The sequence below is a fragment of the Monodelphis domestica genome, chromosome 7 (assembly GCF_027887165.1).
Source record: "Monodelphis domestica isolate mMonDom1 chromosome 7, mMonDom1.pri, whole genome shotgun sequence".
Classification (NCBI taxonomy): domain Eukaryota; kingdom Metazoa; phylum Chordata; class Mammalia; order Didelphimorphia; family Didelphidae; genus Monodelphis; species Monodelphis domestica.
The window spans coordinates 69,235,093-69,252,224 of record NC_077233.1 but is presented as its reverse complement, the minus strand read 5'-3'; the positions used below and the strand labels follow the sequence as shown (position 1 = coordinate 69,252,224).

The 17,132-nt window shown below is 39.1% G+C and overlaps 1 protein-coding gene across 1 annotated transcript in view; it reads left to right on the top strand.

Annotated features, from left to right (window-relative positions):
• EGFR (epidermal growth factor receptor) overlaps positions 1-17,132 on the top strand; it is a 250,024-nt gene that overhangs the window by 212,969 nt on the left and 19,923 nt on the right. Inside the window, exons 20-22 of the mRNA XM_007500384.3 lie at positions 2,243-2,428; positions 10,446-10,601; positions 14,569-14,644. Coding sequence (XP_007500446.2) covers positions 2,243-2,428; positions 10,446-10,601; positions 14,569-14,644 — 418 coding nt within the window. The remainder of the gene's footprint in view (positions 1-2,242; positions 2,429-10,445; positions 10,602-14,568; positions 14,645-17,132) is intronic.

The following is a 17,132-nucleotide window of genomic DNA, read 5'->3' as shown; positions in this document are numbered from 1 at the left end:
TTTTTTAATGATATGGAAGAGCTATGGAGTCCCTATCAATTTGGAGTTCAGGCAAGGCTTTTTGGAGTAATGAGAATTAAGGCTAAGTATACAACATCAAAAGAGTCGAATTTTCAATTCCACTAAAAGGAAATTATTGGGGACCATTTAGCTGTTAGAAGGGCATTTATATCAACAACATCCCAGGGAGACAGGTAGGTATTATCTGTTTTACAGCTGAAAAAACAACTACAAAATCCAGAGAAGTACAGAATTTAAGTTGAGCCCAAATCATTTGGGGGAGCCAGGAACAGAAACTGATGACAAAGGTTCTGCTCAAAATATTCTTTGGTAGAACAGGTGGCCTCTCCTACATCTCTGGACAGTGAATATGACACCATGCTAGTCTTCTGTCTATCATTCCTACTTTGAAGTGGAAGTCCCAGAATTTAAGAATGAAAATTTAAAGCTCTCTTTCTCTTATTAGAGGCTTTCTTTCTCTCTCTACCAATGGGGCCAATTGGACTTTCTCTGTCCAAGAACAGCAGGAGAGTTAGGTAAATCACATATTCATAGATCGGTGTCAAATTCAGAACCCTATCTTGGCAGTCTTTAGTGGATGGTGTGGGTGTAACATCGTGTATAACTGCCTGGTTTTCTCATCATCAGAGGGATGTGGGAAAGTTCACAGCACTCTCCATTCCACCCCCTACTGCCTCAGGAAAACAGATAATTGATTCTGGGTCTTTAACAATATCCAAAGTCCCTTAACAAGCATGAATTTGGGTTCCTTTAAATTGCTTTTTGCCTAGTTTCAAATAGGGAAATAAAAAATATATCAAAATATGTTAATTCAAGGGGCCTAGATGTTCCCTCTGTAATCAATCAATAATTATTAAGAACTTGCTATGTGCTAGGTATTGTGTTAAATTATTGAAAGGAAAGGCAGATAAAGAAAGGCAGAATCATGGCCCCTGCTTTCAAGAAGCTCTCTGTCTAATTAAAGAGAAAACATATAAATAACTTGGTTCCTATATAGTCAACATTTCTCTGTAGAAATTTTGTGATTCTTTAGTTCTGGGATTTGGATGTCCTAAAAGAATGAACACCCTCATGTATGTCACTGGCATTTCCCTCTCTACTACCCCATTGCAGAATGGAAATAACCTTGTATTCTGGAAGGTTTTGCCAATATAGCACAATTTCTGGCATATCTTACATGAAACTGGAAAGCCTTTGTGTCCAGATCCCACAACAGACTGTGCTTTAGTAGTAAAGGACCAGGTAGAAAAGTTCTGAAAGGCTCATCACCAGAAGGCTGGCCACCAGGTTTTTTGGCCATGGCACCCAATGAAACTCACTGCTGTAGCATGGAAGGCTGCTGCCATAATTACAGAGTTCAAGGGCTAGCAAAACATTGAAAGACTTTATTAATGAGAAACAACCACCAAAAGTTACTCATTAAATTCATTAATTCAACAAGCATTTTGAAAAGTTCTTAGCATATATATCAGTCACTCTGAAGAGTACAGAAACAAAAATGAACTAGCCTGTCCATTGAAGAGCTTTCATTTTGTTAGGAAAAACAACAGGAAAATAAATAACTATAAAATACATACCAAATAAAGTCTACTTCTTTGATCCACTATAGATCCCTCAAAATGCCTTTTCTATTATCTTAGTTTGATTGACTGCAGTAGGGTTTATGCCTTCAAACTGGCCTAATGGGGTGGACCCACTGTCATCTTTGGGGTGCTAAAACACCAAAAGTTTGGGTTTCCCTGGTCCCCTTTTGATTTGAAATAAGTATGACTTTGTGGCTGTTCATCAATACCATAAGACAAGAAGATGAAATGTGAAAAATTCATCAACATGTTGTATTCCTGGAAAGTCTTGAATTTGGAAATATCCAGAAGGCGAATTGAGACAGTAAGGTGGTGTGATGTGTACTGAGATTGAGACAGTAAGGTGGTGTGATGTGTACTGAGTTCTGCATGGTAGTCAGGAAGATTCTTTGAATATATATGTGGAAAACTAAGGCTATCTTTCTCTGTTCTCATTCTCTCTCTCCCCCTCTTTCTCTCTCCCTCTTTATTTCTCTCTCTTTCTCTCTCTCTCTCTCCCCCTTCCTTTCTTCCTTCTTTTCTTTCTTTCCTTATCTCTTTCTCTCTTTCCTTTCTTTTTAAAGATACTTGATGACTTTCCCTCTTGGTCCTTGCCTTTGGAGTGACATTGATGTTGTTTTCTCTCTTTCTTTGAGCAGGAAGCCTATGTGATGGCCAGTGTAGACAATCCCCATGTATGTCGTCTCCTGGGAATCTGTCTGACTTCCACAGTCCAACTCATAACACAGCTCATGCCATTCGGCTGCCTCCTGGACTACATACGAGAACACAAGGACAATATTGGCTCCCAGTACCTTCTCAACTGGTGTGTGCAGATTGCCAAGGTAAATAAAAAGGCTATAGAATTTGGCAGAAAATATTCATAGTAGCAAGCAACCAAATTAAAAAAGGGCCAAGAGGAATGAATACAAGAGTAGCACTGAGGCAAGACTTCATGAGAATCAGTTGAAGGCATTGTCAATGTTTAGCCGGGAAAAGAGACATCTTAAAACATCTGAATGACTGCCAGTTGAAAAAAAAACAACATGGGTTCAATCAGGAGCAGTAGGTGGGAGTTGTAGGTATGTTCAAAGTAAGAGAAAACTCTATAATAATTAGAGCTATTCAGAAGTAGAATAGGCTGCCTTGGGCATAGGACCATCGATTTAAAGCTGTTCCCAGAGCAACACACACTACCTGAATTTCCCTTCATCAGATGCTTCAAGCAAGCGCCAGATGACCATTTTGAAGGATATTGAAGAAGGGATTCTTGATCAATTTATTGATTCTTGTAAAACTAGATGATCTGTGAAGCTCTTCCTCACTCTAATGCTGTGAAGACCTCTGTCCCCTCTTTTTAAGTTAAGCTGATAAAAATGATTTACACTTAAAGGGAAATGAATTTGGAAATTTCAACAAATTCTCCACTGAACAGACTGGAGAGTACAAATCCAACCAACATTTTTTAAAACCACCTCATTTTGTCCATTAATTTTTATTTCATTGTCTGTAAAACTTCACCAAAGCTATTAACAAAAAACAGATTTGACTGGTATGGCTTTCTTCTCTTCTCCATTCCACTCCTTTAAGTCTCAAGGGAGATGTTGATGATAAGTGAAATGAGCCAAAAGTAGCAGAAGGGAGAAGACAATCAGAGACCTGGAGATCTGCCCTGAAATCTGATTGTATTTTCTATTGTTGTGTATATGAGCGTGAGAATGTGTATACATACCCTCTTCAGCATTTTGCATTTAAACAACTTTTTGAAAGGACTTCTCATTTTTATTCTCCTTTGGACTACATTTATCCTTCATGTACCTTAGGCTAATAACACGTGGAGTCTGCTCTGTATGCTTTCAGTTCTTCTACACGTCACCAAGCAACTGGGCATTCCCCTGGTTTGAGTGTCCAGAGGGTTGTGAGAAGTGTGAAAACTAGCCTCCTGTCACCATGGCCTTTAGTGAATTTTCTGAGTCAGGAGTGGGTAGTGCCTGAAGAACTTAACTTGAAGTCAGAGAATATAGGATCAGATCCCATTTCTGCCATTCATCTTGGACAACAATAGTAACTTCATGTCTCATTTGATCTTCAGTATAACCCTTTGTGGTAGGCACTATTGTCTCTAGTTTACAGATGAAGAAACTGAGGCTGAATGAGATTAAGTAACTAAGTAAATGACATAGGGTCACGTAGTTAAGTAGAATAGGAAGCAGGATTTAAACACAGAAATTTCTACCTGCTAGTATGCCCATAGGGTACTATACCACCTCCTTCACAATGAGAAGGCTGGATTACATCAAGAATTCTTAGTTTCTTTTTTGTCTTGGACCCCTTCTCAAAACACTACCCTCCTCTACATTTCTCTAAACTCTGATCATATGAACATGGCAAAATAGAACTGGTTTAAGTATATATAATCATGATTTGAATCCATGGATTCAAAAGAATAAGTCAAAATAGATTAGAGCACCAAACACATGGGCTGCACATTAATGGCTCCTCTCAGACTTACACAAACTTTAATTTGCCTGTAGTCATATCCTTAACCCAAGAGTCCCAAAAAGTAGTTCAAATGGGTAGACTCAACCTCGACCAGGAACTAGCATATTTCTCCTTCCGTCTCTGAAGGTCCCTCCAGGCTTTAAATCTTATCCATTTCTGGGCCACATTTTCTGGAAACACTCTTCATCATGAGATAGCTAGACCAAATGTCAGTATAAAATCTCATTGTTTTAGTCCAATAATTTTTTCCTCTCGTTCCACATTTCTTGATATAACTTTTCGTTCTTTTAATCTTTCTGAATGGATTTTACTCTGGAAAGTGACATTATTTCTTCATTTCAGTCTTAACATCAGAATAATGCTGCCTTTCATGATCAAATTATCAAGAATTTAGCGCGTATTATGTGCCAGACTCTATTGGGAGAGACAAAGAAATTCAAAAAATAGTCCCTGCCCTCAAGGAATTTATGTTCTAATGGAGAAGACAACATAGCTAAATAAGCTATAAATTGGAGGTGACATATGATAAAATGTTCCCATGGAGACCCTCACTCTAGTTACTGTGTAGTCAATTTCTGTGGATCTCTTTTGGACCCCAGGAAAGGTGAGACCATTGTTGAAGGATCCAAAGAATGGAGTCTAGTAAATTTGGTACCCAAAATGGATGCATCTAAAAGAGAGTCCTGTGGCCTGGCCCCTAGCACCAAATTAGGTAAAAAGAATTCATGTGCCAGGCAATGTGCTAAATGCTGGGAATATAAACACACATAAAAACAGAGAGCCCTTGCCCTTAGGGAGTTTATTTTCTCAGAGGAGAAGACAGGGAGCTGGAAATGGGAATAGGTGAGGAAAGGCATGGTGGTAAAGTTCTTGGGCAGAACATCTCAGGGACAGGAATGAAGTTTGATCTGCCTGAGACCTTCCCTAGAGTGAAGAGCCCCAAAGGATCTCACCAGTGGAAGCGAGTTGTGGCAGAAGAAATGATGCATGATGAGAAACCCCCAGACATGGTGGGAAGTTGCAGGACAAGAAGGCAGCTGAGTCCTAATGAAAATCATGGAGCTCAAATTTAGAAGATCTCTCAGAAGCCACAAAACCCAAATCCTACCTGAATAATCTCCACAAGATCACAGACAAGTGTTCAGCTGCTAATGGAATACCTCTTGTAAGGAAGAACCTGCTACCTCCTAAGGCAGCTTGGGCCACTTTTGAATATTTGTAACTAATATAAAGGCAACTGTAGTCAAGAAGTCTTGAGTTAAAATCCTGCCTTACACATGTCCTTCCTGGGTGACCCTGGACAAGTCACTTAATCCTGTGTGCCTCAGTTTCTTCATCTGTAAAATGAGCTGGAAAAGGGAATAGCAAACTACTCTAGTATTTTTCCTGAGAAAACCCCCAATAAGGTCATGATAAATCAAACATAACTAAAAAATGACTAAACAACAACAAAGAATTTGTCCTGTACAAAGTATTTTGATAGACATTGGGGATTTTTTTTCAGTTCACACTTTTGATTTCAGTGGTATAGGAAACTCTTGATGAGGAAATAAATAAATATTCTGTAATATAATCTTAGAAAACTTTTGAAACTGATAGAAAGGCATCTAGCCTGTCTGGGCTCAAGCAGAAGAAATCTTACATCTCTTATCCATAACAACCATTTGAATACTTTGAGTTCTTATGCTCTCTTTACGTCTTCTCTTCATCAGATTAAGCATTCCCATTTGTTTCCACTTATGCTCTTACAGCCCCTTTTCTAGCACTTTCTCTCCAGCATCATCTTTCTACATTGTGGAGCCCAAAGAAGAAAGGAATACTCTAGATGAGACTTCTCTGTGCTAGAAGGCAACAGGGCTGTCTTCCACTTGGCCCTGGATTCTACCTGAATTAATGCACACTCTAAAGATGTTATTAGCATTTTGGAGTTTTGTCATACCTTTGACTCATACTGATCTTATATTCCACCAAAACTCCTAGATATTTTTGAAAGGAGCTTTTGTCTACCTATCCTATATTTTTAAATGTTCTTTTTTTTTTAACTGAAGTCTGAAACTTTACATTTATCCCCATTGTTTGCAAAATCTTATTCAATTTGGCCCAAAATAGTTTGTAGAAATCTTTTGGGGGTCTTTTTATCCATCTATCTGTCTGTCTTTCTATACTTTGTTATCTAAAATGTTATCTCCACCAGCTTTGTACCACTTGCAAATTAGATGAGCACATTATCCATACTTTCATCCAAGTCATTGTCAAAGAGTATTCCATTGAGAAATGGCTGAAACAGGTTTAAATCACACAATGCTCTCTTCTATTAGCTCTATTTGGATCCCGGGTAATTTTAACTGAATGCCTATGGACTAAATATCTGAGATGTGCTTGACTTCATTTAGCATGTAAAGAATAATATTTAATAGTTTGTAACAAGCATTAGTAATGTTCAACCAAGCAAGGAAGGACAAAGAAAATGACAGTCCCCCCCCCCCAATTGCTACAGAGACATTTGCCCAGGGGTTAGCAGTTCTTTATTTGAGTACCAACTTCATTTTTAAAAACCCAAAGTGAGCCTGCCCAGAAGCACTTAGTGACAGGCCAAAAACTAAACTCCTGGCAATCTTCAAAATAAGATTTATTGGTTCATAAATTGCATATCTTAAGCTGTGAAACCATCAGCTACCCAGGGATGTTTTCTAAATATAGCTTTTATAATACAAATTTATTGACCTGAACAAAATGTCAAAGAAATAAGCAGAGCAAGAATGATATAGCTGTAAAAAGGCCTGGATTTGGAGTCAGAAGACCCATATTTCAGTGCTGACATACTGCTTCTTGCTGTGTGTAACCTTGAAAAGTCCCTTCACCCTTCTCATCCTTAATTTACCCCTTTGTAAAATGAGGGAGCCATTCTTAACAGTCTTTGAGGTTCTTTCCAGTTCTAAAGACTAGGATCCTACTGTTACTTACTTAAAGGAAATGGGAAAGCAATTAGTCGTGGGTGAAAGGATGGTTATGGACGGGAAGGAAATGTCATTCATCTTTGCTGTATTGGGTGTGACTCAAGTCATGAGCCTTGTTTCCCATAAACCACACACAAAAATCAACCTCCTGACCTTATATTTCTAGCTTATATTGTTATGATATTCAAATGAGCTATTATTGTTTGTAAAGAAATTTGCCAAGCCTTGTTAATAATTTCTGTTGTTATAATTGTCATGCCTTATCTCTAGGGAGGGATGTGTACTTGTTCTAGTCCTTCAGATTGTTAAGAGCATTATTGCCACAGTAATACAATCACTAAGAAATTTCTAGCAAAAAAAAAAAATCTAAGCCCAGTTGAACCCTACTTATAATGAAGAAAATTGAAAGAAAGCAACGCATTGGCCAACTCTGATGAGACAGGCTTCATTCCGCATTTATAGTCTGCAACCTTCTTGCCATGAGATGGGAGAGATACTTCGCCATCAGTCCTCCAAAGTCATGAGAGGTAAAGTAGATAGAACGATGGATGTAGGGTCAGAAGATCTGTGTTCAAATCCTATCTGTACAACTAAATACCCCTGTGATGCTGGGCAAAACCATTAACCTGAGTTGGCTTCTGTTTCCTCATCTATAAAATGAAAGGGTTGGAGTAGAGCATCTCTGAGGTCCCTCCTACCTACAGATCTAAGATTCGGAGATTGTTCACTGGCTTGTTTCTTCATCCTCATTTGTGACTTTTCTAAAACACTTCTGGGGACATCCACGGGATCCTTCATCACCATGTAATCCTCTGAAACCTTTAAGACCATGCCGTCCTTCAAATCTCTCCCTGGCCATCTTGCAGTCATTAACAACAACAACAAAAATCTGAAGCTTTTCAAGGAGAATGCAGGAAGCACGCTTCCCAAGAGACTCTTTTGAAGACCTATTCTTACTCTATTTCCTGTGACTTGTTTGTTTGAATTCTGTGACTTCATAGCAGAAATTATGACTCTTATCTTTGGGGGGGGGCGAGCTCCACCATAACCCTTGGGGGCCCTGAAGTGCTCCTTCAGACTTTCTCTTAGACAATGTACAGATGGGAGGATGAATAGATAAGGAAGGTTTTTTTTTTTTAAGACTGCTTTTCTTTAGCCTTGAAGGAATCTCTGTACTCTAATCCTGGGACTCTCTCTGTCTTAAGGGTTGCTTGGTTACCTCTATTAGGAGACATAAGATGCTCCTTGCTCCCCTTTGCTCCTCCTTTGAAGACAAGATCTCAGGAGGAGTAACTTAGGGTTATCTGTAGGTCTTGAGTTCCAATCAAAGAAGCTTCACGGTTAAGGCAACCCTCTTGGACTTTTCAAACCAAGGGCTTGGGCCGGAAGCGGAGGCTTGGGGGGGGGGGGGGGGGGCTGGCTGGGGGCTGGGTTAGATTTATACAATGAGACAAATTTACCAAGTGGCCCAAGGCCAAGTTGCTGGGATGTTTCTTTTGGCAAGACAAACAGCCCTCCGCACAGCGGGGAAGTTCCGCTCTGAGGGCCCTGGCAGGGGAATTGGGAGTAAAGGATCAGATGGTGGTCCTTGAGGCTCAGAGGATGCAAACTGCTGAGCCAAGGATTCCCGACTCCCTGTGTTCTCATTATCTTCTCATAAGTAGGTTGGTGCTTGGATCTACAACAATTTAAAATAAAAGGTTGAGTCAGGGCAGGGTCCTTGTATTACTTACCCTATTAAGAAAACCTAGCAGGAGAGTGAGTGACTAAATTTCTCAGTGGAACTGACAAGACTCTCAGAAATTGTCATTCTTATGTGGAAGGAAGGAATGAAGGAAGGAAGGAAGGAAGGAAGGAAGGAAGGAAGGAAGGAAGGAAGGAAGGAAGGAAGGAAGGAAGGAAGGAAGGAAGGAAGGAAGGAAGGAAGGAAGGAAGGAAGGAAGGGAGGGAGGGAGGGAGGGAGGGAGAAAGGAAGGAAGAAAGAAAGAAAGAAAGAAAGAAAGAAAGAAAGAAAGAAAGAAAGAAAGAAAGAAAGAAAGAAAGAAAGAAAGAAAGAAAGAAAGAAAGAAAGAAAGAAAGAAAGAAAGAAAGAAAGGAAGGAAGGAAGGAAGGAAGGAAGGAAGGAAGGAAGGAAGAAAGGAAGAAAGAAAGGAAGTGTAAAAATGGAAATTTGAACCCCAAACTTCAATCCCCAGAAGTTTTTGGTATTATTTAACTGGCAGTAAGGCCTACCTCGCTCTCCTCTAGACTCTGTGCTTCCATTGCAATGATGTAGTATGTAAGCTTTAAAAGGGCTAATCAGCCCTGGGCACATGGTTTATTATTTTGTATCCTTGATTCTAATAATCCTTAACAAACCTCATAAAATATAATATTTTTATTACTAGATACTAATTTAATTTTTACAGAAGGAAGGAGGTCTTCAAGTATCTTTGAGGGTAGTAGTTTTGTTTACCTGCCACCAGAAATGAATGGCCCTCAAATGAGTAGGATGTCAATGTGCAGGATAGATGAGGGAGTAGAGGGAGGGAAAAAAAAAAAGAAAGGACAGAAAAGAGAAAAAGAGGGACAGACAGTCTAGAAAGGAAAGCTGACAGTCTTGAAAAAGGATGACTCTATAGCTTTAAGATGCAAGACATGATTAATACTTTTTTTTTATTTGTGGCTTTTTGCACTATAGTTAATTAATAGATATACTCTTCTGCAAGAGTCAGGAGTGAAAAGACAAACTACGTATTTAATGTTAAAGAGATAGGAGCCCAAGAGACCAGGTAGCCTTGGAAGGCAGATCATACCAAGAGGTACTGTTGAATTCTAGGGAGGAGGTTGGGCTTGGGGCATTGATGTACTTCTCCCTACTCCAAAGTCAAGGTATAGGCTGGCTATGCAAATACATAAGGGATGGGGAAGGGAAAGCATAGGTACATTTGATTGTCAGAATCAAAGAGTACCAGTGCCCACTTCTGCTTATTGTTAAAAAGAAAAACTGTGATCAGTGTCTTCTAAAAAATAACTTGGCCAAAGCAACGCATGATATCACCTGTGAAGCAAAATCCAAGCAACATAACATCCTTTTTTTACAGATGAGGAAACTAGAGCTCAGAAATGTAAAGAGGTTTAATGCAAGGAATGAAGCTAATACATGGCAAAGCTTAATCTCAGACCTGGATCTTTTGATGCCAAGTTCTGTGCTCTTTCCGCTATTTCCCACATCTGCCGACCAGTAGTTCAAGCAAGTTCTTTCTGTTGTCTGATCCAGTGCAAAGATCCTGTGGTCTCTTCACAGACCATTGGAAGATTGTATATTTGTGTGCTGTTTCTCTGTATCTACACAAGAGAGTGATTTTTTTAGGAGGCAATGTCCGATTCATTCAATTCTCATTCCATGTCTGTTCTTTTTCAGGGGATGAGTTACCTAGAAGAGCGCCGCTTGGTACACCGTGACTTAGCAGCCAGAAATGTCCTTGTAAAGACACCTCAACATGTCAAGATCACAGATTTTGGGCTGGCAAAATTACTTGGTGCTGAGGAGAAAGAATACCATGCAGAAGGAGGCAAGGTAAAAAGCTGCCAGGAATGACCCAGCATTCAAGGGAACCCCCACTTAATGGGCAGAAATACACATTTAGACTCCTCACCTATGTGTGGTAGCATGATCTTCTCTGGTATTATGCCAGAAACCTTTATTATTATGTTATACCATCCCTGAATTTTAAAAAATTCACAAATCATTCTTAGCTGAACCACAATAGGTATACTCATTAATATGATTTGTGTGAAGCTAGGAATGGAATTTAGCAGGCAGAAAATGTATTTCCTTTTTCTTTCTTCCTTCCTTTCTTCCTTCCTTCCTTCCTTCCTTCCTTCCTTCCTCTCTCTCTCTCTCTCTCTCTCTCTCTCTCTCTCTCTCTCTCTCTCTCTCTCTCTCTCTCTCTAAATTCTAAGAGATAAAGGCAAGGGCTAGGCAAATGGAGTTAAGTGACTTGGACAGGATGGTCCAGTGTATTCCAGTGCCTTAATAATTAAAAAATCTATTATTTTATCCATGTGGGTACTGTGCTCCCAAATACAGATGATAGCCATTTATGTTTTAGTAAATATCATGAGCTACCATTACCATCTTTCTGGTAATAGGCTGATCCTCAGCTGATAGTACATCATTATCAATCTTATGCGCAAATCTCTCCTAGCTGGTCAGAACCTTGCCAGAGTTTGTGGTCTTCTGATATAGTCTTTGAGAGCTCAGAGTGATTTCCCTACCACAATGGGCAGCAGAGAAAGACTAGAGTTAAATAGAGGATCCAAAGTCAATAGAAGGAAATCACCAAGTTTTCCTTGAGGAAAAGATAAAATGATGATAATAATAATAATAATATGTCAATTTAAAAGTGTTTAGAAATTGAAGTGCACAGGTAAAGTTATTCAAACAAGGTCACACAGCTAGTAAATAGCAGAACCACAAAATTCAATTCAAGGGAGTATTATTGACATGGATTCAAATCCCACCTGATGCATACTACCTCTGTTACCATAGCAAGTTATTTAATCTCCATATAGACCTTATTTTCTTCATCTGTAAAAGAAAGAGCCTTTACTAGCCAGCTTTTGCGATTCCTCTCAGCTCTAGATCTGTGATCTAATGAGTTACAAACATTTGTTAAACGCCTACTTTGTGTAAGACCCTAGGAATATAAAAATGAAATAAGACATAGCTCTTCTCAAGGATCTGGCCATCTAAGCAGGAGGTACAAAATTATATACAACTAGTTGTGATGTGAAGTAAAAGAAGATGAAGGCAAAAGCGCTTTTGGAGATTTGAGGAAGGAAAGATAACTTTCAGTGGAATGGAATGGAGACAATTTTAGAGAGGAAGTGGAACACTTTGGCAAAGGGAAGCATTTCAACAAATGAAGTAGATTTTTTTGGAGGGGAGGGATATGGAGGGAGAGTCCATTTCAGATAAGGATGGCAGTCTGAACAAACTCCATAAGTCTCTAAAACTTTCATTGTTCCCTTAGCTCATTGTTCCTTTTTCTATCCTCTCCTTTCTTCACCTTCACTGATGTTTTGTTTGTCATGCTTATTCCCCTCCCCAGGACCATCCTTCTCTAAGTTGAATCCAGGTCTTAAGATGACATTATTTGGTTACACCAATGATGGTTGAAACCAAAGACCATCCTCATTACCTTCCAAGCTCAATCACTTCATTGTAGAATTCAATTCAGTTCCATACAAAATCCATTAAAAGTGTTAACATTTTGTTTATCTGAAACAATAATCAGTCTTCAAAAGAAATTTTAGCCAGTGATGGAACATATTTGTTTATTGGCGACTGTCATAGATTTCATCTACTCAACCATTTGTGAGGGGAAAATGAGTTGATGTTGCTCTTTTCCCAGACTTGTCATTTATAATTATTTGAGGAACCTTCCTGACCTACCCCCCAGGGAAAAGGGTCAAACTTGGGCCAATGATTCATCACACCAAGTTAGGGAAGTGCTTGAATGCTTGGATAAGAATTTAACAAAGAGATCTCAAAGCTATTGACTCTAGGGTGTGTCCTTCAGTCCTCTTGTGCCAATGAGCAAAGTTCTGATGATAGGAGTCATATATATTCTCTAAATTGGGTGGAGACCTAGAAATCTATGTCATGTAGGTACTTTGGGCTATTTATATATCAGGGGTTGGACCAGCCAGGAAAGTGTGTCTAGTGGAATCTATTTGTCAGACACACTAGCCCAGATGAGAGGGATGAGTCAAGGTGATAGAGAAGAAGTGTCAAGGAATCAGAGAAGAAGACCAGGACTCAGAGGAAAGATGAAGGGATGCCCTACTACAATCTAGGAGGGAGAAGATAAAGCAGAATTGTTCTGGCTGGGATTCAAGAAGACAGGAGCTATTTTCCTGGGTCACAGCCAAGTAATCTAGGTGAGGCATCCTTCCTGGAAGATTGTAGGAGGAAAGAACCTACCTAGAATCACACTACCCCATCCCAATCTGAATTCTAGCCTTCTCATCATCCCTGAAATTGCCTCATCTCCTCTGGAGTAATCACAATAATAATAGCTAATGTTCATACAGTCCAGCAAAGTGCTTTCTTTTTATGGATTTTGTATGGAACTGAATTGAATTCTACAATGAAGTGATTGAGCTTGGAAGGTAATGAGGATGATCTTTGGTTTCAGCCATCATTGGCTTAACCAAATAATGTCATCTTAAGACCTGGATTCAACTTAGAGAAGGATGGTTCTGGGGAGGGGAATAAGCATGACAAACAAAACATCAGTGAAGGTGAAGAAAGGAACAATGAGCTAAGGGGACAATGAGAGAAAGTCTATCTTATTTCATGCCACTCTCACAATAATTCTGTGAGTTAGATGCTATTATCCTCATTCTGCAAATGAGAAAAGTGAGACTGAGAGAAAGTGAGTGGCGAATCCAGGGGTATTTAGATGGTAAATGTCTGAGATAACAGTTGAACTCAGATCTTCCTGCTCCTGGGTTGAAATGGACTCCGTTTACCCTTGATCTCTACTCTTTCAAACCCTTCTCCTTTTTTAAGACCAAGTTTAGGTGCCCACTTTCTGTGAAGACTTCATGCCTGGTCCCCTACCCTTCACTACAAAGAATCTACCTCACTTTCCTCCTAGAACTTAAATTAAGATTCTTTCACTTTTCCCATTCTCCTTTCTTTTTTCTTTCTTTTTTTTATCTTGCCTTCCATCTTAGAGTCAATACTAGATATTGGTTCCGAGGCAGAAGAGTGGTAAGGATTAGGCAATGGGGGTCAAGTGACTTTCCCAGGGTCACACAGCTGGGAAGTGTCTGAGGTCAGATTTGAACCTAGGACCTCCCATCTCTAGACCTGACTCAATCCACTGAACCACCCAGCTGCCCCCCCCCCATTCTCCTTTCTGTGGCAATTTTTTTGCATACATGTTAGAGTCTCCCCAAAGAGTCTACCCTTCAGAGCAGAGATTATTTTGTGTTTCTATCCATAGCACCTAGAACAATACACTAATACACAGTAGTCTAATAAATGTTTACACACTGGATTTTAAATAAAAAAAGAACTGTCAAGAAAAAACATTCATTATGTGCCAAGAAATACCAAGTTTCTTCATTTGCCAGTTACCTCACCAAGCTGGATAGAATCGACATGTTTCTGGGAGGAAAGTCAGAATAACTGAGTTCAATTCCTACCTCCGTCCTTACTACCTGTGTGAGCTTGAGCAAATCACTTAACTTCTAGACCTCAGTTTTCTTATTTGTAAAATAAGGGGTGAACTGTATGATGTCTCAGGTCCTTCTAGTTGTTAATCTTTGGTCTTCTGATCTTATGATTTAAATGCCAGCATTGTCCTTAGTTGGATGGCCCCATATAGCTAGTCTGTGACTAAGCAAGAAGAGAAAATGGGGGGGGGTCCCTTTTCCACTCTCCAGGTGGGACACCTGTATTCAGCTTTTTTCTTTTTCTTGAAAAGGAGGGGTTAATTGTCTTACTGTTTTCTCCTAACTATCCCAAGGTGCCTATTAAATGGATGGCTCTGGAATCGATTTTACACCGTATTTATACCCACCAAAGTGATGTCTGGAGCTATGGTGAGTCAAAACCCTAGGTACTAATGAATTTGGATTGAGACTAAACTGGACTTTTATATTTGTTAATTTGTATTACATGCTCTGTCATCCAATTATTATGGTTCAAGACAGTGACTAATAATAATGTAATGGCTGCTGTCTATCTGATATACTCTGTAAATACAGAAAAAGAAATTGAAAATGACTACTATCCAAAATGTTATTGGAGACACAGTTGAACATATCTTAAAGGCGTGTGTGTGTGTGTGTGTGTGTGTGTGTGTGTGTGTGTGCACTGCAAGGAATTTAGGAAGTACTTAAAAATAGATTCGTGAAAATAGTACATCCCATTGTTTAGGTTTAGTTAAATTGGGAAGGTAAAAGATAAAAATTTGCAGGATGGTCTTTGCCAAGAACCAGAGGGAGACTTCAATTTCAGTTTATCCAATCATGAATGAATTTCCCAGCAAGGGAATGAGATTCTGTGGAAGAATTACTAATAGCCATTGTTGCTTAGTGAATCACAATTTTTTTAAAATTAGGAATCAGTGAAAACTAGTTTATGCTTAATGAGAGATGAAATTTTCTGGCCACTTCTTTTGTCTATGAAAAATTTCCCTGTTATTTCTGGGAATAGAATCAAGAAAATGGTTGTAGAAAGAGCACTTGTACTCAGTAGAGGTAGGTCCAAATCTCTCTCAACTCAGCAAAAAGCAGTGGACTTGGGATCAGGAAGACCCCTGTTCAAATCCTCCCACAGACATTTACTAGTTTTGTGACTCTGGAAAAGTTACTTAAATTATTTTTTCCACCACCCCCCCAAATGAGGGAGGTTGACTTGATGGTCTCTAAGATAATTCTAGACATATAGTTCTATCATCCAACTTGGAGGACTGTAGGAGGTTACTTTACTCTGGGCCTCAATTTCTTCTGTTAAATGAAGGTGACACCTAAATTCCCATCCACCTCTGTTCCTATGATTTCAGAGTGGGATGATATTTCACAAGAAATCTAATCTGAGTTTTTCTTGAGTAGAAATTCTATACAATTCCTAATGAGTCCATTCACTGGCAATATGATGGCATAGATCTGGGAAAAAGCATTAATATTTTTTATTATATTCCTAATAATAGTTAATATTTACATAGTGCTTTAAGGTTTATAAAATACTACATATGTATGTATATATGTTATATAAATAGTTTAAAAATATATAATTTGGGTTTAAAAATATATATATATAATGTTTATTCCTCACAAAAACCCTGTGAGAGAGGTCCTATTATTATCTCCATTTTACAGATGAGGATACAGAGGCTAAAAAAGGTTAAGTAAGATTAGAGCTTGCAAATGCCTGAGACAAATTGGAACTTGGATTATGAATGTAAGAGAGCTGGAGGATATAGATAAAGAGATACAAATTCTGCCCGTTCTAACAGTTTGGTCAAAAAGTAGTTGTGCAGGTATATGGGATGGTATCAGATGGGGAGAGAAGCTGATATTTCTGTTGCAGGTGATGTTTGGGGGATTGCTCTTGCAGTGGCTGCCCTCGATTACTTTTTATAACTTAAAAACTGAATGTCATCACTTAGATAAATAAACTGAAGCTCTTCAGTGCTTGAGGCAACTTAAGTTATTTTAATGAATTAGAACTCAGATATGGACTGATTATTTCCACCCCTTCCCTATCCAACTCCACCCCACCAATCCCTTTTTAGGATTATGTTATGCCATCAGATTTATATCTAGAATGGAGGAAAGTCTCTTTGTTCCCCCAGAGCCAGTACACCTCCATATCACCAGTATTATAAGATGTTACCCTGTAAGACATCATTGCTGGTGGAGTGAGCATGAGGGAGCACTCACTCACCCCTTTCTGGGACTCCAGGCAGCTCCCCAGACAGGCAAGACTTGGCTCTCTCTCTTGTCGCACCCCTTTTTCCCCACCTACACACCCAACATCAATCCTGTGTTTTAAGTCTATTCCCATGCCAACCCCGGCATGGCGCGTTTCAACAAGTCCAGTTTTCTCCATTTTGTCATGAAACCCAAGGAGGAGATGTTGGGGCAGGTCATGTTACAACATCTTCAAAGGGAGAGCCATCAGAACACAAAAGATTAAAGGAAAAATGTACAATTCAACCATTCAACTTTCCAAAAAAGGAATCCCTTACTATGAGGTAACTTTCAGTTGTTTTGCTTTTTTTCCCCCCAAAGGTTGATAGGTTATGAAAAAGGGCACCAGGTATCAAACCATTTGAGACAAAACCAATTTCCATCATGCATTCTGAAACCTGTTTTGTTAAAAAAGAAAAAATAAAGAATAAATTGAAGGCATAGATAAAAAAAACAATGTTTTCAGCCTCCTTTTAAGCTCATGTGATAATAGAGACCATGGGAAAGAGGATAAACTCTTCCTTCAATCATTTTGTTCTGTTGTTTTTGTTTTTTTTTAAACCTTACCTTCTGGGGAGTTGTCAATCTAGTGTGGTTGGCTCTCCCAAGGGTC